We start from the raw sequence: 21,746 nt of genomic DNA, 5'->3' as shown, positions 1-21,746 counted from the left end.
CATGCCATTAGCATTAAATATTTTTAATTTTAATTTATAAATATGATTTGATTATATTTCTCTCTCTTATAAAGACCCAAGCTCATGTCTCAAACTAATACTTTTAAGAATAACAAAAGATTTATCATATTTTATGTTTTTTTATTGACAATTCCTATGTTATAATAAGCTTCCCAATTTTTAAAAACAATTACCCCCCCCCCCAATCGCAACTTTCATAAACAATTGGAATCACTACCATTATCATTAAAGACTCTTATATATTTTAAGTTAACAAAACTCACTTAGAGTAAACTCTGTAAAGTATGTAAAGTAATGTACACCAACGTAAAGACATTTAGATGGTTCATTTGATCTACCAGATCTTATAGTGTATAATTTCATGTTTTAAATACATTTACTAAATAAAAAATAAAAATGTAACATGTAAATGTAAAATTATTTTTGTGGGTTACTAAAGTAATTTAAGTAAATACTAAATTAAATGCTTATGCCAAAAAATGTTTTAAAATAATTTTAGTTTTGAATATCACGGGTTATATAGCAGGACATATTTGAGTTGATATATATATATATATATATATATATATATAAATTAAAATACTATTAATTTGGTGTTTATCTTATTATTATTTTATTAACCCCTCAATATTAGAATATTAAAAAAATTAATTAAGTTACGCTTATGTAAACAAAAATGTCATACAATAAAACACAGATTAAATCCTAAAATTAACAATCTAAATACAATTATATGATTTCAAACACTAAATAAAATCAACAAACAATTATAACTTAAAACTAAAAGTTTTCGTTCAAGAAAATATTGCCCGCGGTATACCGCGGGTGAAAATCTAGTCCTTTACAAAATAAAGGTTAGTTTTATAAACAACTTTACTTTTAATAGTAGGAATATATAAAATGAAATCCAATTTTTATATTATACTACATTAAGACATGTGCTAGAGCACAGGTTGAAAATTATTTTATTTATATTGTAATATTTATATAAAATATAATTTATATGATTTTTTTTAAGTTTTTTTGGATAAAATATTATGCAATAAAATCATATGCTAAATATAATGACTTTGAAAAATACACTTATTTTATAAGTTTTATATTTTTAATGATTCTAGATAAGTGTCAGTGCTATAACACTGGTTAAATTTTATTTTATACAAAATGTTATATATTTTCTATTTTAAAATAAAAATTTAATATGTTGTATTAGTTTATGTACGTGAAGTTATTTCAACAATGTATGTTCTACCTCATGACTTGAATGTCATTATAAGACATAATTTTGTGAATTAGATTTTTAAAAAGTGAGTTATTATATTATGAGTAATTTAATATATTATTATACTTTTTGTTTTAATATATTTGTTTTTTGAAATTCTTTCATATTATCGTGACATATTATTGACATTGCTATAACAAACCAATTTAGATAGTTTATAGTTTCTAACTTTAATATCTAGTTTCAATATTTTAAAAATATTTCAAAATAAATTATTTAAAGTTTATTATATCATATAAAATTATAAAATTCAACAAAAAGTATGAAAATGAATTTAAATATTCAAATTTTGATCCGTTACTCAGTAAAAAAATTAATTCAATAGATATTATTTTTAAAGAATAATATTAATTAAACTTGAATATTTTATAGATTGAATCATTTATATATATATATATATATATATATTTAAATTCAACTTATGGTATATCCGGAAATAAATGATTTTTTAATTATAATAAATAGTATGATAATTTGTTTGTTTCACAAAATAGACTCATACATAAAAATGAGAGGTGAAGTATGATGATAATTAACAAATTAATATGTTAAGTTAGATATCAAAAAAAAAATTTGATGAATAATTTAATAAAAGAAATTAATATGGTAAGTTAGATGATATCAAATGATTCTTTAGAATATTTTTTAAAAGATTTTTGGAAACAATAAGTCCAGACGGGAAAAATGTCAGAAAAATCACGAACTTTCAAATTGTGGCCAAAAAAACCATCAAGTTTAAAAATGTCATTTAAATCATCAACTTTAGATTAACTTTTTAATAAAATCACTAAGTTTTGTTGGTAGCGTTGATGTTGTGCGTTTTGGAGGTCACGGGTTCGATTCACAAATCTTCCAAAATGTTTTTTAAATAAAATGGCGTCGTTTTATGTTCTAACAGAAAATTTAACCCCAAGACTTGACCCTGTTAGTATTTCTGTTAGTTGACTTAACGTCATGTCTTAAATGGCCTAGTCAACAAAACTTAGTGATTTTATTAAAAAGTTAACCTAAAGTTGATGATTTAAATGACATTTTTAAAGTTGATGGTTTTTTTGCCACAATTTGAAAGTTCGTGATTTTTTTGACATTTTACCCAAATCCAGACTATACAAATAATAGAAAACTTAATATATAACTTATTTGCAACCAACTTATTAAAATTATATAGTATACAAAATAATTTGGGGATTAAAATAAACAACTCATGAACTCAATAACTTTGACTAAAATCATGGTCAAAATACCGAAAAAAGAGCAAAAACCGAACCGGGATAGGATAATTAATTAAATTAAAGAAAGAACCGATTCAATTGGATATTTTTTGGGTTGCTTCGGTAAAGTAAAGTGTAAAACCAATCTCCTGCTTTGCTATATTTCTTCTCTCTCTCTCTGCCGCGTCGATAAAAAGAAAGAAATAAACGAATGATTATTATCAACGAGAAACCCCACAGAGAGAGAATCTCCTACAGGTGCTGATCATTCATCATCGATTCCGATTTTATCTTCCTTGGATCTGTTCTTATACCCCCCTTAGTCACGATTCACTTCGCTTGTTCGCCATCCTAAGCCAAGCCTCTGATCACACACACAATTTCACGCCTCCACTCCCTCGAATTGGTACGCGCACGCGGATGAGTTTGATTTCTTTCTCTTTTTTCTTTTAGCTTTTTCTTAGATTGAGCGATTTCTGTTTGAAATTTGATGGTTTCTTCAATTTTATCTACTCGATTGGATTGAGTCAAATGATATGGCGGAGTTGAGGTGTTTTCTTAGGGATCTTTCAGGGAATATTCTTTGAATTTATGGAATTTGATCAAATTTTTGTTTTTTTTTTCGTTTTTTCTTTTTCGAGTGATTTTTGTGTTTTTTTCACAATTTCTTGGGTTTATGCAAGTTTTTTTGTTGAAAGATGCTTGTAATTCAAGTTTTTTACTTGATCCTTCTTATTTTTTGAATCAATTGGTCAAGTTGTGCTTTCTCTGTATGTGTCTTGAGATATTTGTATTATCTAAATTATACGGCAGTGGCATGTAAAGATTATACAGTTTTAGACTTGACTTAAAGATCAAGCTCTTGATAATCTTGTTTAGTTATATGAGTTCCATTTTCGTGTAATTCAGACAAAAAATAAAATAAAAAAAGTTATACATTTTCTGGTCTGTGATTCTATGTTTTATTTCCCCCATGTGATATTTTCGTGTCCTTGCTTGTTCATGTCATTTTGCCAAATGTATGACTTACGCCACGATGGTTTCCTTGATATGGACTTTATCTTAGTGTTGTACCTTTCATACTTAAGGTTGGATTGTCTCTCTGCAGTTTACAATTCGATGTTTTTGATTAGCAGGAATTTTACTCAAATCGGAACTCCCTCAAGCATTTAGATGGCAGAAAAATCTTGTATAAAGCGACTTCAAAAGGAATACAGAGCACTTTGCAAGGTATTGTCTCTTCTCATTCTGTCCATCAGTTTTATATTAATCTTATTAATTGTGGTTGGTTTCTTTGCTTGTGCAATTCGTCATGGTTTTTGGTCAGGATATGTATTTGTATTCTGTTAGTAATATTGACTTGTTATGTTCTGGATTGCTAGGAACCAGTCTCGCATGTTGTTGCTCGTCCTTCCCCAAATGACATTCTTGAGTGGCGTAAGTCTAATCTAGCTTTCAAGTTTTCTTTTCTTCTTGTGATTTCTGCTTCGAGTTATTCTATTACGGTTTGGCAATAGGGATGCTTACCGTGCATTAGGTAGTTGGTATATGTTTCTTCCATTGGGCATATAGAAAAAAATACGAAATAGGGCGTTGCTATGGTGACGGAGATAGTATTCATATCATGTTTATGATTAGTAGTAATATGTAATGGTGAAGAAGACCTTTTTATAAAACTAATAGAAAACCTCAAGTTTTTCTTTTTCATTGCCTAACTGAGAAGGGTCATGCTATTCTTTTAGCATTTAGGGTATTTCAATCCTGCTACCAGTACTACTGCACTATTTATTTAAATGTTAATTGAGTTTTATCCTACAGATTATGTTTTGGAAGGCAGTGAGGGAACACCTTTTGCAGGTTCAAATCTTCTTTGTTAATATATATGTTAAATGCGATCTTCAATGTGGTATATGATTCTGATATTCGGATTCTCTTTGATAGGAGGATTTTACTATGGGAAGATCAAGTTCCCTCCAGAATATCCTTACAAACCACCTGGAATCACGTGCGCTCTTTATTCCTTTAGAATTCCTTCTCAATATTCTCAGTTCCTATGTTTTAGTCCGGCTTTGTAATGAACCCTGATTCTGTGGCTGCAGAATGACAACACCAAATGGTCGATTTGTGACACAAAAGAAAATCTGCTTGTCTATGAGTGACTGTAAGCACAGTCTTCTTTTTCGTTATTTGTAAGTTGATCTCATTTCAACTTGTCTGTTATCTAATTATCTTTTTCCTGGCATGTACAGTTCATCCAGAAAGCTGGAATCCAATGTGGTCAGTGTCAAGGTATAAGATTTTATGTATATTTTAAATGTTTTCAAGTTATTCGAATAAAGAGAGTAATGGGTCCTTATTTGACTAATTCGTTTTCCTGAATGCAGCATACTTACTGGACTTCTCTCATTTATGGTAAGTTCATTGTAGGTCTAGAACTTTTCTTCTTGCATAACCTCTTATTTTTTCTTTTGTTGTACCATTAGATCTTTATTGATTTAACATAGCGATGTCCTTTGTTACTGTGATCATTCATCCTCCGTTCATTAAATATTTTTCTGCATTACAACGTTGTGGTATACAGATGGATAACAGCCCTACAACAGGAAGTGTAAACACTAGTGTAGCCGATAAACAACAGTTGGCCAAGTCATCTCTTGCTTTCAATTGTAAAAAGTAAGTTTCACTCCCACCAGAAACTGTAACTGTTTTGAGTTTAGGATAATCTCAGAGATTGACTAGTGTAACTGTAAAGCTTCACATGTCATTCACTTTTTCTCAACTGTTGTGGCAGTGCAACGTTCCGGAAACTATTTCCCGAGTATGTAGAGAAGTACAGCCAGCAACAAGTAGCTGAAGAGGAAGCAGCCACTCAACAGACAACACCTGAGGATTCTCCTGAGAGTGAAAATTCGAAAGTCGAATCAGAGAAAAGTGTTGGTATTAAAAAGGAAGGCATTCAAGAAATGGGACTGAAAGAGAGGAGAAGGAACAAGAAAGAAGCATTACCGGGTTGGATAGTATTGTTGCTAGTATCGATTGTCGGAGTTGTAATGGCTTTGCCTTTGCTTCAAATGTGATTAGATGCAATGCAACGCAACCATGACTGCAAGTCAATCTGGTAAAGTCTGTTTTATCATGGTCTCTCACTCTCAGTACTTAAGTAGTAGTGTCTTTTGTTCTCTCTCCCCTCTCTTAAAAAGAAAACAGATACATCGAGTTTGGTATGGCTTTTGAAATTACGTATAAATATAAAGGTAGCTTAATTTGAATGACTACTCCGTAAAGCAGCACGAGGCATGTTAGTAAATGATGGCTTCATATTACAGTTGTAGAGGAACAAGTTATTAATTCCCCCTTTGTATTTTCATCTTGATATGTACCATTACCTGAGTACAAAACACGTCAATAAACCTAACCGGCTATATTAAATCGATCAGTTTTAATTTTAATAAAATTTTGAAACCCGGTATGACCTGTACCGAATCATTCTCCTCAACCAACACACTGTCACCATCTCACTAGTCGGGTAGTTACAGAAGAAGAAATCATTAATCTTCGTCTTCACGCTCCATCTCCATACTTTATCACTACTTCTTCTTCTTCTTCAATGTTGTTAAGATTTCTCAGAACTTTCTTTGAATCTTCCATCGAATTGTTCATGCGGAGCTTCAGATTCTAAGAAATTTGAGTAGAATCGTACAATTAGGTTTCGCGAGATGGAGCGTAACTCGTCAGACGACGAAGAAGACCACCAGCATTTGATTCCTCAAAACGACACTCGAAACCGTCACCGTGAAGATCCAATTTCCTCCACCGCCACAACAAGTCCGAGACCATCGACGTTTCAGATCGAGGACATTATGCAGCGAGTTCAACAACACCGTTGGAAGATCTCGCTCAACAAGCGCTACGTCATCGTCGCTGTCTCTCTAGTTATCTCAATCGGTCTTCTCTTCTTACTCACTGATCCTCGTGAACTATTCTCGGCGAATCTCTCGAGATTTAAGCTGGATCCATTGGCGAATCGAGTCAAGGAATCTGAGCTCCGTGCTCTGTATCTTCTACGGAAACAACAGCTCGAGCTTCTCTCTCTTTGGAATGGTACGTTGGTGAATCCTTCTCTTAATCAATCAGCGAATGCTTCTAGTTTGGGATCGTCTGTGTTGTTTGAGGATGTGAAATCTGCTGTATCAAAGCAGATTTCATTAAATAAAGAGATCCAAGAGGTGCTTCTGTCACCACACAGGACTGCAAATTACTCCGGAGGCGGTACCGGAGTTGATTCGGTGAATTTCTTATACGATAGATGTAGAAAAGTGGATCAGAACTTGTCAGATCGGAGAACTGTAGAGTGGAAGCCGAGATCTGATAAGTTTCTTTTCGCTATATGTCTCTCAGGTCAAATGAGTAACCATTTGATTTGCTTAGAGAAACATATGTTCTTCGCTGCATTGCTGGATCGAGTTTTGGTGATTCCAAGTCCTAAGTTTGATTACCAGTATGATAGAGTGATAGATATAGAGCGGATCAACACTTGCTTGGGAAGAAACGTTGTTGTTTCTTTTGATCAGTTTAAAGAAAAGGCCAAAAAGAATCATTTTCGCATTGACAGGTTCATATGTTACTTCTCATTACCACAGCTTTGTTATGTGGATGAGGAGCATGTTAAGAAGCTGAAAGGTTTGGGGATTTCCATTGATGGGAAGCTTCAGGCTCCTTGGACTGAAGATATAAAGAAGCCGAGCAAGAGAACTGTGCAAGACGTACAGACAAAGTTTAAGTCTGATGATGATGTGATCGCGATCGGGGATGTCTTCTATGCTGATATGGAGCAAGATTGGGTGATGCAGCCTGGTGGACCTATTAACCACAAGTGCAAGACACTGATCGAACCTAGTAAGCTTATTTTGTTGACCGCACAGAGATTCATCCAGACCTTCTTGGGAAAGAATTTCATCGCGCTTCATTTCCGCAGGCATGGGTTCCTCAAATTCTGGTATGTCTTTTTCATCTTGCTTTCTAGCGTACATTACCCTGAAGTTCATAGTGTAGCTCGTACTTTATGGATTATGATTATCAAAGCAACATTATGTTCTTGGTTGTTAGTCTATCCCGTTAGTATATGACATATCATGTAGGCACTGCATTGTAGTGGTAAGATATAGTACTGAGATTGATGTTCTAAAGACTACTAGACTAGGTACCAGGTTAGATTTGTAGTTTTCTGAAGATGGCGATTTTCTTTTTTTTCATGCCAGCAATGCAAAATCTCCAAGTTGTTTCTATCCGATTCCACAAGCTGCAGAGTGCATCGCTCGGATAGTGGAAAGATCCAATGGCGCGGTCATCTATCTTTCAACAGATGCTGCAGAAAGTGAAACAAGTCTGCTTCAGTCACTTGTTGTGGTAGATGGAAAAATTGTGCCTCTTGTCAAACGTCCACCGCGTAATTCAGCTGAAAAATGGGATGCATTGTTATATCGGCATGGTATAGAGGATGACTCCCAGGTAAGAATCTCACTCCTTGAGCCTTTTATCACTTTGTTTATAATTGAAACCAAAGTACAGATCTCGTGAAAACCTGTTTGCTTTTTTCTTGGCTCTGTGCGGTTTGCATATGGTTGTTCGTTAACAGAAATGTGGATTTATGAATCACTGTTAGTTTCATGGCCTGATATATTATAATCTTCATGCAATGTGCAGGTGGATGCAATGCTTGATAAAACGATATGCGCCATGTCCAGTGTATTCATTGGAGCCTCTGGATCTACTTTCACAGAGGATATCTTGAGGCTTAGAAAAGATTGGGGAACGTCCTCTATGTGTGACGAGTACCTCTGCCGAGGGGAAGAGCCAAACTTCATAGCAGAAGATGAATAAGTAAGCACATTTTTCTTACAAAAATCGGAGTTGTTCTCAGATCTCATTGTTCTCTTCTTATAGTTGTTGAATTGTGTATAGTGTAATTATAGAAATCCAATTTTGGATACTTCTCCAATTCATTTATTTGTAACACTCGTGTACGCTAATGGACATAAGAGTGTGAAAATCACTACAAGAGCCTCAGTTTCTTACAACAAAGTAGAGTCTGTAGATTTGTTCCACAAAGATTGTCGATTGCTTTACTTGGAAGATTGTTTCTTCTATCATTGTTTTTTAGAAATTGGTGTGTACTTGTTATCCTGTAAACATTCATTGCACTTTTAATATAGTAAGTACATTTTTCATTGTTACTGACAGTCTACTACTTACTCTAATAGGAGTACAGAAAAAAAAAAGTAGAGAAACAACTAATAATGACGTGTAATTAAACCACAAAGAATAAGGAGAAGACGGTTAAGACAAAAGCGATAAACTTCAGTTAATTACGAATTTGTAAGTGATAAAATCTTGTTTTGTAATAAGTGAAAAAGAGGAAAAATTAACTGAAGTACTTTATTTAAAGATAAACATTTTTTCAACCAGACCACTACTGTGTGAAACCACAAACAAAGAAAGAAAAAAATGTCGAATTCGAGTGACGAAACCCTAGAACATGAAAAGGGGCAGCAGCGATTGGAATCGGATGACAAAATCTCAAACGTGAACCAGAGAGCAGAGCCATCTCAGGAATGGGAGACAATGGCTCGAGCTTGGGTCTCAGCTTTCCCCGACGCTAAAGCCGTCGTAAGCGTCGGCGAAGTCGAGACTTGGATCGGCACAAACTTAGATTCCTTACCGGCGGATCTCCGTCACATGCCTCGCTCCGAGCTCGTAGATCGTCTCCTCTCAATCCAACATTACATGAGACCAACACCATCGTCAGATCAGAACGAGGTAATTAACCAACCGTCACTTCATTTTTGATGATGCAACTCTTTCGATTTTGATTTTTGGATTTGATTCTGTGAATGATATATACAGCAAAACGTGGAAACGGATCAACAACACCCAGCTCGATTTCAGAGGACTGATCAGTGGTTACCTGTGTATTCGTGGTTAGAGTCTTTGGATAATGGAGAGTTGGTGAAATCTAAGGATATTTCTGAGTGGCTTGATGCTAATCCTGAGGTTAAACAAGAGCTTTCTTCTAGGCATTCTCGTTATCACTTGACTCATTATGTCAAGAAATGTCATCTCAAGATTCTTAAAAGAAAGGAGAAGAAGGTTATAGCTTGCTTTTGGTGTCTTTCTTGAGTTTGATATGAAATGTCAAATCCATTTTAGGTTTATATTAACTTATTTTTTCGGCATTTCGATTAGGGACTAATCCGGTTGAGCAGAGCAACTGCGATGGAAGTTCACAAAGAATTTGGCGAGAAACACCTTGCTATGCTTTCAGGTAACGTTATTTCCTGCTTTGAAACTATTGTTGATTAGTGTTCATTTGATAGCGTATTGAACATTTAGTGATATTCTACAGATACAAGATATTTATCTAAGTGGAACCGTGAAGTTAGATGACACTTGTGTGTCTTATTGTTTCCTTTATGTTTGTCAACATTTAAATGCATATGTTAGTGATGTAATCTCGTTCTTAATCTTGTGTGCAAATTTGTGTAGCTGATCCGTTGAGCAACATACCGAAAGACAGTGACCTTTACCGCACAAAACAGAAAGAAGCTAAACGCAGATATGAGATGTAAGTCAGAACTTTCTTAAACTCACTTATGAGATAGCAGAGCAGAAACTTATGATAATATTTTCATTAAACGTGTTTCTTTACATGGTTTTCCAGCTTGGTAGAGCTCGAGAAGAGACTGGCTCCGCATTTTTCAAAGCCTCGGATAGCAAACAGATGAAAAATCAGGTTATCTACCAGATGATGCTGCTGGCCTTTGGATTAGCTTTGTAAGTATGTTCTCTGTTTCGGTGCTGTAGAACTGTTTGTGAAATTGTACGATCATGTAGCTGTATCCAAATATAGATGGAGTCTAGTTTGGTGATGTAACTTGTAATCTTTTCCAATGTGAACAATAAAGAAACCAATTCCAGCGTTATGTTGAGTGAGAGACTTTTCATGAGAAGTAAAACCAATGTTTGTCTTCCTTCCCACTATATTCAGTAGACAGATTATGTGGCTGTGTTTTTTTCCCTTCATATATACATAGAATATTACACACAGCCTAAGAATATTCTTTTATGAAGGAAATGGGCAAAATATACTTAAAAAATTGAAGAGCAATTTTTCCTTCTTGATTTAAAAAAAAAAGATGAAAAAAATGTGAAAGAGAGACATCCCCTTCACTATATATTCTAGAAAATTAAATGAAATAAAACTACAATCATCATATTTCTCTTCATATTAATATCATTTTTTTGGTTTATTTTTTTCGAAATAAGAAAATTTGATAATGACAAATTTTCTCATTGACAAATGTTACGACATTATGTGCTCACCTCAGTGACAATTATTTTTACAAAGTAAAAAATCAGACAACTTCTTTGGTTCTGTCTTCCTAAAAAAGAAAAGTTTTTGTTGTCTCTGTCTTTTCCTCCTTAACGCCTCGATGGAGGGAGGAGATAAATATATATTTTTGATCAAAAACCCAGAATCTTGAAAAATCGTAGATCATATACGATTACAAAGATTTAATCTTGAACGAAACCAAAGAAGAGAAGGATGAAACTCGCAATGATGGGTAGGGATTTGTTGGCGATTCTGTGTTTCATCGTACATGTGGCTTCGAGCTTGACCTCAAGTTACGAAAGTGGACGTCGAGATCAAGCACTGTCTCAAATTGATATTTACAGCATTAATTTTGCTCTGCATCACCCTGCTTCCATTAACGCTTCCCCTCGTGTTCTTGGTTCTCAGGTAACAAATTTAGTTTCAGACCAGACTTAAAAACTTGTTCTGTTCCTTGGTCTTTCCTGTAAACCGTTTGTAATACCAAATTCGATGATGGTTTCTGCTACAGGGTGAGGACACTGAATGGGTAAATGTTGATATTTCAAACCCAGAGCCGTCTTCAGACGATTGGGTTGGAGTCTTCTCACCAGCAAAATTCGAGTATTTACATATTCATCAATCTCTCTTTATGAAATCATATGTTCGATTGTACTTGGTGTCTTAATAACATGTTTTTGTCTTTATCTTCTTCTAGCTCATCTTCTTGTGCTCCAACTGATGGCAAAGAGTTAGCTCCTTTTATTTGCTCAGCTCCAATCAAGGTCCTTTATTACAATCTGACTGTTGATTTCTCTACTTTTGACAAGGCTACTTCATCTCATTTAGTTTCTTAATTTTGATAGTATATGTATGCCAAGTCCAATCCTGACTACATGAAGTCCGGTAATGCGGTTTTGAAGTTTATGCTTATTAACCAGAGAGCTGATTTCTCCTTTGCACTCTTTACCGGGGGGCTTTCAAATGTCTGTTGAGTACACAACCCTTCAATTCCCTCCTCCATTTGAAAATACCAAATGAGACTCTAATTAATCTGTTTTATTGCTCTGCAGCCAACACTTGTTGCTGTTTCGAATCATGTATCATTTATCAATCCTAAAGCTCCGGTTTATCCGCGTCTTGCTTTAGGGAAGATTTGGGACGAAGTAAGTTTTCCTTCCATAGCCTGAGTCAACTATGACATTTCTTAGAAAAACTGTTTTATCAAAGCTTTACAGCATTCAAAGACTCTCATACTATGATTTTGATAGATGACTGTAACATGGACGAGCGGATACAACATAGATGAGGCTATTCCGTTTGTGGAATGGAGTCGGAAGGGAACTCAAAGTAGAAGATCGCCAGCTGGTACCTTGACTTTTACCAGAAACAGCATGTGTGGTATGTTACACTTTGAGAATATGATACAACAAAATCTATACGCCCTCATCTTTATTTTTGGATTCTTACTACGCGGTTTGACGCAGGTGCTCCTGCTCGTACTGTTGGTTGGCGGGATCCTGGTTTCATTCACACTGCTTTCTTGAAAGATCTTTGGCCAAACCTCAGGTATGTCCACTATTTAGAACTTAAAAAGTATCAGCTTCCTTTAGTTGGGGTAACGGTTTTGTACTGTAATTTATTTTGGATCATCTACTACCTCAAGGTACACATACAGGATGGGTCATGAGTTGATGAATGGTTCGATAATTTGGAGCAAGAATTTCACGTTCAAGTCTTCTCCTTATCCTGGACAAGACTCGTTACAACAGATCATAATCTTTGGCGACATGGGCAAGGTATTTCCTAACTGTTTGAGTGTTTTCTATGCAAAAACATAACATTGTCTAAATCTTTACTCTCAGGACTTATGTTTTGTATTTTAAGGGAGAGCGGGATGGGTCAAATGAATACAATGATTATCAGCCTGGTGCCCTCAACACGACTGACCAACTCATCAAGGACTTGAACAACATTGACATTGTTTTCCACATTGGAGATATCACTTACGCGAATGGTTACATTTCTCAGTGGGATCAGTTCACAGCTCAAGTTGAACCTATCGCTTCTACTGTTCCATACATGATTGCAAGGTTAGCTTGCCCGGGCCATATCAGTCTTTGCCATAACGGTTTTGTGGATTCTTGTCCTTAACTTGTGTTACTCTGCAGTGGCAACCATGAGCGGGATTGGCCAGACTCTGGTTCCTTCTATGGTGGTAAAGACTCTGGAGGGGAGTGTGGGGTTCCTGCTGAAACCATGTACTATTTTCCTGCTGAGAACAAAGCTAAGTTCTGGTACTCTGCGGATTATGGAATGTTTCGGTTCTGTGTAGCGGATACTGAACATGATTGGAGAGAAGGGTCAGAACAGTATCTATTCATAGAGCGTTGTCTTGCCTCTGTTGATAGAAAGACTCAGCCATGGTTGATCTTTATTGCACATCGTGTCCTTGGTTATTCGACAAATGATTGGTATGGTCAAGAAGGTTCCTTTGAAGAGCCTATGGGAAGAGAGAGCTTGCAGAAGCTGTGGCAGAAGTACAAAGTAGACATTGCGTTCTACGGCCATGTCCATAACTATGAGAGAACCTGCCCCATTTACCAAAACCAATGTATGGACAATGAGAAGACTCACTACTCAGGAGCCTTTAAAGGAACTATACACGTGGTTGTTGGTGGTGCAGGAAGTCACTTGTCTTCCTTCAGCTCGCTGAAACCCAACTGGAGTATCTTGAGAGACTATGATTACGGGTTTGTAAAGTTGACGGCATTCGATCACTCCTCGCTTCTCTTTGAGTACAAGAAGAGCAGCAATGGAGTTGTCCATGACTCCTTCACCGTCTCTAGAGATTACAGAGATGTCTTGGCTTGTGTTCGGGATAGCTGTGAGCCGACCACATTAGCTTCTTAATGTGAAGTCTCAGTCTTCGTGAAGAATCAGTCTGGTTTCGATTCCTTAGACTTCACGTAATGTTTTTATGTAATTTAGTTATGTTTGTTCATGTATATTTGGTAACATATGCAAGACCTCTAAAGAAACTCATATTGATGAAGAAAAAAGATACAACCAAAGAAGATGAGGTTCCTTGCTCATCTCTACAACTACATAGCATAGATACATAGAATGAATAAAAGCAACGACGGAACATAACACAAAGAATAAACTCAAGTAAAGAGCTAAACCGGGGAAAATAGAGTAGAAACGGAATGCGAGGTAAAGGAGACCGTAGATGCTACTTAAACATCCAAATATGTTATTTGCAACTATGATCTTGTAGGGAAATAGATCGTCCCCATGAGTTGTGCCGTATATCACGGCTGCGACCCACACCGCGACAATGCTACATTGGCTGAAGATGAGATAGTCATACACGGAAGATTCGGCGAGTACCGTGCTTATAGGAATCTTGTGGCGTTTCATATACGAAGAGGTTGCAATGATAAATCCGAAGACTAACACTTGAATCCCCACCGATCGGTATACTAGACTTGCTAGTCTCCACTTCTCCTTCCTACACCTACCCAAAATCTTTATATAGTTAGAATTTATGAAATTCGACAAATAAATAAAGGTTTTCAGATGATTGATATGGAGTCTCTCACCATGATGAAAGTTCTGTCTGAGATGTATTGACACAAGCAGGCTCAGCAGTAACATCCATGGCTCCAAAATCTTAACTAATATCGATGTTGAAGACTATGCAATCGCGAGCTCAGCACTTGATTAACCCTAATGTTTGTATATTATATATAGAGGGTTAACCTAAATTCTTCCTTTTTTTTTTTTTTTTGACAAGGTTAACCTAAATTCTATTCCAACTGGAATTGGGATAATTTGACGTAACAAATTGTAAAATTATCTTGAATACTATTCCAAACTCGAACTGGGATTATTTGATACACAAATTGTAAAATTAAATTGAATACTATTCCAAACTCAAACGGATTTAAATCTCAAGATTCGAAAACCTGAGTACGTATCCGATCCAAACTCCAACTCGAACAAATATCCGAACATCTATATATTATAGCAAACTCACTTTTTTTTTTTTTGTCAATTTTAACCAACAGATGAGATTAGTTCTATTATTCAATCTAATGGTTTAAACTTATTTATGATCCCAACAGTTGCAAGTTTTTTCGTTCAAATAATTGTGTCTTTTCGTCGTACCCTCATCTTTCACAAATCGCATCTATTGATTTTCACATCTCTCAGTCGTACCCCATCTTTCAAAAATCGCACCTATTAATTTTTGCACCTTTTTATTTAACAGCTCTATGTTTTACACCTTTATATTTCACACATCTTTGTTTATTATATATAAACTTTTATGGACTACAAAAACAAGTTTCGAATTTATTGTTTTCTGAGTATTTTTTTAACTTACAAGTTAATAAATAAAATCAAAGAATTGTTTTATTGGAGTGTTTTTTAATTAACCTGCATCAATTTTCAATTCAAGGTATTCTTATATTTGCATACAGATAGATTTATAAATCTATATATAATAGCAAACCCACTTTTTGTGTCAACTTTAATCCAGCGGATGAGATTATTTCTATTATTCCATCTAATGGTTAAAATTATTTACGATCCCAACAGTTGGAAGTTTTTTTTCCTTCAAATAATCTTGTCTCTTTGTCGTACTCCCATCTTTCATAAATCGTACCTATTAATTTTTGCATCTCTTCATCGTACCCCTCCATCTTTCAAAAATCGCACCTATTAATCTTTGTATCTTTTTGTTTAACACCTCTATGTTTTACACTTTTATATTTTACACATCTTTGTTTATTATATATATAAACGTTTATGGACTACAAAAACAAGTTTAGAAATTATTGTTTTCTGAATATTTTTTAAACTTACAAGTTAATAAATAAAATCAAAGAATTGTTTTATTGTAGCGTTTTTTAATTAAACTGCATCAATCTTCAATTCAAGATATTTTTATATATGTGTTGCGTTGTAACATATATAAATAGATTTATGAAACTCAGCGAACCAATGACAAAAGCTTATGAATGAACCTGTCAGTGTCTACTTATGAACTTGTTAGTGTCCATTTGATTAAATACGAATAAGTAAATTTCTTCTCTGTTAGATTATTATTATTATACATGTGGTCATATAGTTCGGAAAGAGTATAACATTAATGATCTTATAAAGACATAAACTTTCACGCATACAAAGTTTATTTTATTCTTTTTTATATTGTTTCTATTTCTAATAAACCCATTTTTGGGGGGTCAATTTTAATCTAACGGATGAGATTATTTCTGTTACCTCATCTAAAGGTTTAGAATTTTAATAATCTCAACAGTTGCAAGTTTTTTTCTTCCAATAATCGTGTTTCTTCATCGTATCCCCATCTTTCAAAAATTGCACCTATTAATTTTTACACCTTTATGTTACATGAACGTCATAGAGCTAGTCATTTTAGATGAATTTGACTAGTATATATAAAAGAAAAGAGAGAAAAAAAAAGAAAAAAATCCTAATCACTAGAAGTCTAGAACTCAGTGACCACCTTTTTCTACTTCTAAAATCTCATACTCATTACTCATAGTCATAGACTAATCTATGAATTAAACTCGAAGATACACTAGTTTTCACTTTTCACCCTTAACACAAACTTGAAAAATTCCCTTATATAGAGCGTAAGACCAAGATATGGGCCAATACTTTACAAGCCCTTAAGCCGATATTTTATAAGCCCATAAAACTATGTCCAATCTTGTTTTAATTTTGTAACGGTCAAATTAAGAGCATGTAAAGACAGAGGTTGCGATGTGGTGTCAAAAAAAAAAAAAGGTTGCGATTCAAATCTATCTTTCGCTAACGATTTTCGCAATTGCGATTCTCTTTCGTCGATCTCTTCTCTAGAGCGATCTCTTGTTTTAATCTTGTTTATTTTAGTTGACCTGACAAAAGAAACAGTAGTAGAATTCCTAGATAGGAGTGAATTTAGGTAAAAACAGCAAAAATTGTTAGATAATTTGAGTATTTTCTAGCATTTTGGATAAATCTATATACACAATATTTTATTTTTTTAAGAAATTTGAGTAATCGGTATCGGAACTCTAAATCTAGAAATATTCTACTAATGTACCTTCTGCTAAAATAAGCCTAATATATACCTTTAAACCGGAAAACCCGAGATATCCCAACCCACCCAGAATAAATGGATACCCGGACTTATATTTTCCCCAAAATTAAACTGCTATTAGATCTGGTGAAAGCGACGTAGTTTCTCCACAAAAGTCTTAACCATCTCCAACTGCCATCAGCGGAGCTCCCAATGCTTTGATGCTCTTCTCTCTATTTTTTTTCAAAATCTCCTCTCTTTTTTTTTTTTTTTCTTTCTTTCTTCTTTAGACATTGCGTAGCATCAACGAAACAAATCCATCTTTTTCTACGGAGCCGAATCCGATCAGTATGGTCTGGATCATCTGTTTTCTCCCATTCTTTTATTGATCTCATTACCTTTCCAATCATGGAGATTCCACTCTCGTTTTACCAGAGCATAAGCTTAGACGAGAGTCGAGACTCTTATTCCAATCACAAAGTTTTCAATTTCCCACGAAAGTTTCTCTTTTCTGGATACGATTTCTCACTCCGGGGAAGAAGATGGAAGAACCCATTTGGGAGGATCACATGTTCCTCTGTAGTTCAAGGTCTGAAACCAAAGCCAAAGCTGAAACCAGAGAAGATCAAACTCGATGTTGATGATGAGTCGAAAGCTCAGGTTTTGGATGATACCCAGATCAGGAAATCTGGAGTGAGGATATGTAGTCAGATTGAGAAGCTGGTTTTGTGTAATAGGTTCAGGGAAGCGTTTGAGTTGTTTGAGATTTTGGAGATTCAAGGTAGTTTTAAAGTAGGTGTTAGTACATATGATGCTTTGGTTGAAGCTTGTATTCGTTTGAGATGGATTCGGTGTGTTAAAAGGGTTTATGGGTTTATGATGAGCAATGGGTTTGAGCCGGAGCAGTACATGATGAACAGGATCTTGTTGATGCATGTGAAATGCGGGATGATTATAGATGCACGTAGGTTGTTTGATGAAATGCCTGAGAGGAACTTGTTGTCTTATTACTCGATTATCTCTGGGTTTGTTAACTTTGGTAATTATGTTGAAGCTTTTCAGCTGTTTAAGATGATGTGGGAGGAGCTTTCTGATTGTGAGACTCATACATTTGCGGTGATGCTTCGTGCCTCGGCTGGGTTAGGATCTATTTACGTGGGGAAACAGTTACACGTTTGTGCGTTGAAACTAGGAGTTGTGGATAACATTTTTGTGTCGTGTGGGTTGATAGATATGTATAGCAAGTGCGGGGACGTTGAGGATGCTCGATGCGCTTTTGAGAGTATGCCTGAGAAAACTACAGTTGCTTGGAACAATATCATAGCAGGTTATGCGCTCCATGGTTACAGTGAGGAAGCTCTGTGGTTGTTGTATGAGATGCGAAACTCAGGTGCTTCTTTTGATCAGTTCACACTTTCCATAATGATAAGAATTTCGACTAGGCTTGCAAAGCTTGAGCTTACAAAGCAGGCACACGCTAGTTTAATTAGAAACGGTTTTGAATCAGAAATTGTAGCCAACACGGCTCTTGTGGACTTCTATAGCAAATGGGGCAGAGTAGATACTGCTAGATATGTTTTTGATACATTGCCGAGGAAAAATATAATCTCTTGGAACGCTTTGATTGGTGGATATGCAAATCATGGTAGAGGAACCGATGCTGTTAAGTTGTTTGAGAAAATGATTGCTGCAAAAGTCGCTCCAAATCATGTCACATTCCTTGCAGTGCTATCAGCTTGTTCCTATTCAGGTTTGTCTGAACAAGGTTGGGAGATTTTCCTATCGATGAGTGAGGTTCATGGGATCAAACCAAGGGCTATGCACTATGCCTGCATGATTGAGCTGTTGGGTAGGGATGGTTTATTAGATGAAGCCATTGCTTTCATCAGAAGAGCACCTTTGAAACCGACGGTTAATATGTGGGCGGCGCTTTTGAATGCCTGTAGGATGCATGAAAACTTGGAGCTAGGAAGAGTGGTTGCTGAAAAACTATACGGAATGGGACCAGAGAAGCTTGGAAACTACGTTGTGCTGTATAATATGTACAACAGTATGGGAAATACTGCAGAAGCTGCAGGAGTTTTGGAGACATTGGAGAGCAAAGGATTAAGCATGATGCCAGCTTGTACTTGGGTCGAGGTTGGAGATCAGAGTCACAGTTTTCTTTCAGGAGACAAGTGTGATTCTTACGATGAGACGGTGAAAAGGTAATTTATCTGATAGCAGTACAATCTTTCTTTACCTTTTATTTCTCTCTCATTACCTAAAAAGATGATGCAATGAAACAGGGAAATATACCAAAAAGTCGATGAATTGATGGAAGAAATTTACGAGTATGGGTATTTAGCGGAGGAGAAACACATTTTACCAGACGTGGATGAGAAGGAAGAAGAACGAGTAGGTAAATATCACAGCGAGAAGCTTGCGATAGCATATGGATTGGTGAATACGCCGGAATGGAATGCACTGCAGATAACGCAGAACCATAGAATCTGCAAAGACTGCCACAAGGTGGTTGAGTTCATAACATTGGTTACAGGAAGAGAGATGGTAGTGAGAGACGCGAGCCGTTTCCATCATTTCAAAGAAGGGAAGTGTTCTTGTGGAGGTTATTGGTGAATCACAGGCAGGTAGAATTAGACTCCATTCTTATTTGTTTTTTGTTCCTTTTACGCTAAAGATAAATGTATAACACAGGGAAATGAAATAGTGTGTGGTCATGTAACGATTTCTATTATTCTTTTTAGCATTTTTATCAATAAAACGTAAAAAGTTTTGTTATCATTCTCTGCTTATAATAAAAATAGACCGATGATCATGGAACCCATAAGGAAGAAGAAATGCGTTTATCAGTATGATTTGGGGCTAAAAACTGCGGGTTAATCCTAATTGAAAACTCAAATTTTAGTTTTTTTTTTCAATAAAAAAAACAAACCCTAAAACAGAAAAAAAAAAAAAAAAAAAAAACCAATTAGTCCATCTTTTTATTTATTTTCCGGGGTTTCAGTGACTATATACATTTTTGGAGACATTTATAAAATAAATCCTGAAATTGACACTTATTTACAAGCATGCCATTGGTATTAATTATTAATTTGTTTTTCATTTAATTAATTAATATTATGTTTCTATTTTTGAAAACAATATTTCTCAATCTAAATAAATTTCCAAAACAATTGGAACCTCTCTCTTTAATATTAAGTATTAAGTTTATAATTAATTTAATTAACATTAAATTTCTAATTTTACAAAACAATATTTTCTCCATACACAATTCAGATTGTTTAAATAAGTGTTTAACATATTTATTTTTATTTTAATTACGTATTTAAAACTAAATTTTACTTTCACGGGTTTCGTATGATGAGTTTTTGCGGATTAAAAATCTTTGAACATGTTGGCTCACCCGCCTAGCATGGCAGGTTTGGACTATAGAAACTATAGATTTTTAATCATAGTTTTGAAAATTAACTTGTAAAGTATTTAGTACATGAATTACAAAATATTAGACATACTATAACACATTCTTAATATTCCAAAAAAAAAAATACACATACAAAAATATACTAACATACTATATAGGCATATACCTCTGTTTAATTCTAGAGAACAAAACAAATCTAGAATTTTATATTCTATCTAATAAAAAATGTAATGTGATTATATAAACTTTATAAAATGTAGGAAGAAGAAAAAAAATTCTAAAAAAACTAAATTAATTAGACAAAAGTTAATGAATTAAGAACTTGAAAACTAAATAAATTAAAAATATTATTTAAAATACAATAATTTATAATTTAATCTCGCAGTGTACCGCATGTGAAATCCTAGTTTTTCATCAATTTCAAATCATTTAGGAAAAAAATCAAAATACGTGTCAAACGCTCTTTTGTTTATCTGATTCTAATCATATATATATAGATATACACATATATTTTTTTTATAATCCTTAAGTAACTCCAAAATTTTAATTAAATTTCTAAATTTTCTTCACGTCTCTCTCGCTCTCCACGAAAAACTAATTTTAAAATCAAAACTATCTCCGGTGATCATGGGGAAGTATCGTCGTCCTACTTGTATACACTATCTAGGCGGTCATGGAATCTGCTTGAAAGGAGATAATTGTGAGTTTAATCACTCAGGAAATTTTGCCTCGTGGAGATGAAATTGCTGCCCATGGTTATTTGGTTCTGAAGAAGATTGTACGCGCTTTGGGAGGAGATCAAGATTCTTCGAGAGAGTTTAAAGATGTACTTAGTGCATATGTTACAGGGAAGATCTCATCCTAAGAGCTTCTGGATCAAATTCACATCTTTGACACATAATGTATGACTGTTGACTTTTATATACTAGTATATGATAAATTCAGATCAACATGCATAATTGTTTATGTACAAGTAGTATTATATCAATGTTAGTTTCCAAAATGAGATCTTTTTAGCCATCAATAATCAATGTGTTGGCCAAAAAATAATAACAAATGTATTTATGTAATAACATGGAGATGTTGTATGTTGATGGTGGTGTGAAGTGTGAAAAATTGGGATTTAGATTGTTGCAAGAAAGAGGCAAAAAGCCAATGTTGATTCTCTTATTCCTTTAGTCTCGTGTCTTTTGTTCCTTATTCCTTTTTTTTTTTGTATAATAATAAAAAAAATTCACACATTAAACCGTTTTTAAACCTAATCTATCTCTATTGTTAACCAGTGTATGATACAAAAACATAGATTTATCTTAGCTACTTTAATAGTGTTTAATATGTGCACATATATG

At 34.5% G+C, this 21,746-nt stretch overlaps 5 protein-coding genes across 6 annotated transcripts; all 5 read left to right on the top strand.

Annotated features, from left to right (window-relative positions):
* The first annotated feature begins 2,615 nt into the window (after positions 1-2,615).
* Positions 2,616-5,783, top strand: LOC104725203 (putative ubiquitin-conjugating enzyme E2 33). The gene is made up of 10 exons (XM_010443823.3): positions 2,616-2,920; positions 3,651-3,744; positions 3,897-3,951; positions 4,333-4,371; positions 4,456-4,519; positions 4,614-4,675; positions 4,764-4,803; positions 4,899-4,926; positions 5,096-5,187; positions 5,306-5,783. Exons 2-10 carry the CDS (start codon positions 3,688-3,690, stop codon positions 5,589-5,591), a joined length of 723 nt encoding a protein of 240 aa, XP_010442125.1. The 5' UTR covers positions 2,616-2,920; positions 3,651-3,687; the 3' UTR covers positions 5,592-5,783.
* A 166-nt stretch (positions 5,784-5,949) lies between these two features.
* Positions 5,950-8,747, top strand: LOC104725193 (O-fucosyltransferase 36). The gene is made up of 3 exons (XM_010443815.3): positions 5,950-7,510; positions 7,773-8,022; positions 8,218-8,747. The coding sequence occupies exons 1-3, from the start codon at positions 6,231-6,233 to the stop codon at positions 8,392-8,394; spliced, it is 1,707 nt and encodes a 568-aa protein (XP_010442117.1). The 5' UTR covers positions 5,950-6,230; the 3' UTR covers positions 8,395-8,747.
* A 197-nt stretch (positions 8,748-8,944) lies between these two features.
* Positions 8,945-10,493, top strand: LOC104725185 (uncharacterized). Its single transcript, XM_010443803.3, has 5 exons — positions 8,945-9,330; positions 9,418-9,660; positions 9,757-9,835; positions 10,057-10,135; positions 10,232-10,493. Exons 1-5 carry the CDS (start codon positions 9,019-9,021, stop codon positions 10,293-10,295), a joined length of 777 nt encoding a protein of 258 aa, XP_010442105.2. The 5' UTR covers positions 8,945-9,018; the 3' UTR covers positions 10,296-10,493.
* A 302-nt stretch (positions 10,494-10,795) lies between these two features.
* Positions 10,796-13,956, top strand: LOC104725174 (putative inactive purple acid phosphatase 27). Of its 2 annotated transcripts, none has more exons than XM_010443791.3 (10): positions 10,796-11,311; positions 11,415-11,506; positions 11,601-11,667; positions 11,749-11,868; positions 11,956-12,048; positions 12,154-12,283; positions 12,370-12,451; positions 12,549-12,681; positions 12,770-12,975; positions 13,054-13,956. In XM_010443791.3, exons 1-10 carry the CDS (start codon positions 11,117-11,119, stop codon positions 13,793-13,795), a joined length of 1,860 nt encoding a protein of 619 aa, XP_010442093.1. In that variant the 5' UTR covers positions 10,796-11,116; the 3' UTR covers positions 13,796-13,956. The 2 variants fall into 2 exon arrangements, 1 of the variants encoding a protein (XP_010442093.1); XR_015580555.1 differs by having other exon boundaries at positions 10,798-11,311; positions 12,748-12,975.
* A 3,102-nt stretch (positions 13,957-17,058) lies between these two features.
* LOC104725164 (pentatricopeptide repeat-containing protein At5g50390, chloroplastic) lies at positions 17,059-19,757 on the top strand. Its single transcript, XM_010443781.3, has 2 exons — positions 17,059-19,180; positions 19,262-19,757. The coding sequence occupies exons 1-2, from the start codon at positions 17,382-17,384 to the stop codon at positions 19,590-19,592; spliced, it is 2,130 nt and encodes a 709-aa protein (XP_010442083.2). The 5' UTR covers positions 17,059-17,381; the 3' UTR covers positions 19,593-19,757.
* The last annotated feature ends 1,989 nt before the right edge of the window (positions 19,758-21,746 follow it).

The sequence above is a fragment of the Camelina sativa genome, chromosome 2 (assembly GCF_030686135.1).
Source record: "Camelina sativa cultivar CO46 ecotype springtype chromosome 2, ASM3068613v1".
Lineage (NCBI taxonomy): Eukaryota > Viridiplantae > Streptophyta > Magnoliopsida > Brassicales > Brassicaceae > Camelina > Camelina sativa.
The sequence above is the reverse complement of the archived record's forward strand: the minus strand, read 5'-3'. Positions and strand labels throughout refer to the sequence as shown.

What these genes read in the sequence shown, in the direction of transcription:
- LOC104725203 (XM_010443823.3), top strand. Translation starts at nt 3,688, where the DNA reads ATGGCAGAAAAATCTTGTATAAAGCGACTTCAAAAGGAATACAGAGCA. An exon ending in AAATGACATTCTTGAGTGGC is followed by an intron (nt 3,952 to 4,332) that starts GTAAGTCTAATC and finishes TTTATCCTACAG; the next exon opens with ATTATGTTTTGGAAGGCAGT. An exon ending in CTGCTTGTCTATGAGTGACT is followed by an intron (nt 4,676 to 4,763) that starts GTAAGCACAGTC and finishes TGGCATGTACAG; the next exon opens with TTCATCCAGAAAGCTGGAAT.
- LOC104725193 (XM_010443815.3), top strand. Translation starts at nt 6,231, where the DNA reads ATGGAGCGTAACTCGTCAGACGACGAAGAAGACCACCAGCATTTGATT. An exon ending in CATGGGTTCCTCAAATTCTG is followed by an intron (nt 7,511 to 7,772) that starts GTATGTCTTTTT and finishes TTTTCATGCCAG; the next exon opens with CAATGCAAAATCTCCAAGTT. An exon ending in GTATAGAGGATGACTCCCAG is followed by an intron (nt 8,023 to 8,217) that starts GTAAGAATCTCA and finishes TGCAATGTGCAG; the next exon opens with GTGGATGCAATGCTTGATAA.
- LOC104725185 (XM_010443803.3), top strand. Translation starts at nt 9,019, where the DNA reads ATGTCGAATTCGAGTGACGAAACCCTAGAACATGAAAAGGGGCAGCAG. An exon ending in CATCGTCAGATCAGAACGAG is followed by an intron (nt 9,331 to 9,417) that starts GTAATTAACCAA and finishes TGATATATACAG; the next exon opens with CAAAACGTGGAAACGGATCA. An exon ending in TTAAAAGAAAGGAGAAGAAG is followed by an intron (nt 9,661 to 9,756) that starts GTTATAGCTTGC and finishes CATTTCGATTAG; the next exon opens with GGACTAATCCGGTTGAGCAG.
- LOC104725174 (XM_010443791.3), top strand. Translation starts at nt 11,117, where the DNA reads ATGAAACTCGCAATGATGGGTAGGGATTTGTTGGCGATTCTGTGTTTC. An exon ending in TACCAGAAACAGCATGTGTG is followed by an intron (nt 12,284 to 12,369) that starts GTATGTTACACT and finishes GGTTTGACGCAG; the next exon opens with GTGCTCCTGCTCGTACTGTT. An exon ending in GTTCCATACATGATTGCAAG is followed by an intron (nt 12,976 to 13,053) that starts GTTAGCTTGCCC and finishes GTTACTCTGCAG; the next exon opens with TGGCAACCATGAGCGGGATT.
- LOC104725164 (XM_010443781.3), top strand. Translation starts at nt 17,382, where the DNA reads ATGGAGATTCCACTCTCGTTTTACCAGAGCATAAGCTTAGACGAGAGT. An exon ending in TACGATGAGACGGTGAAAAG is followed by an intron (nt 19,181 to 19,261) that starts GTAATTTATCTG and finishes GCAATGAAACAG; the next exon opens with GGAAATATACCAAAAAGTCG.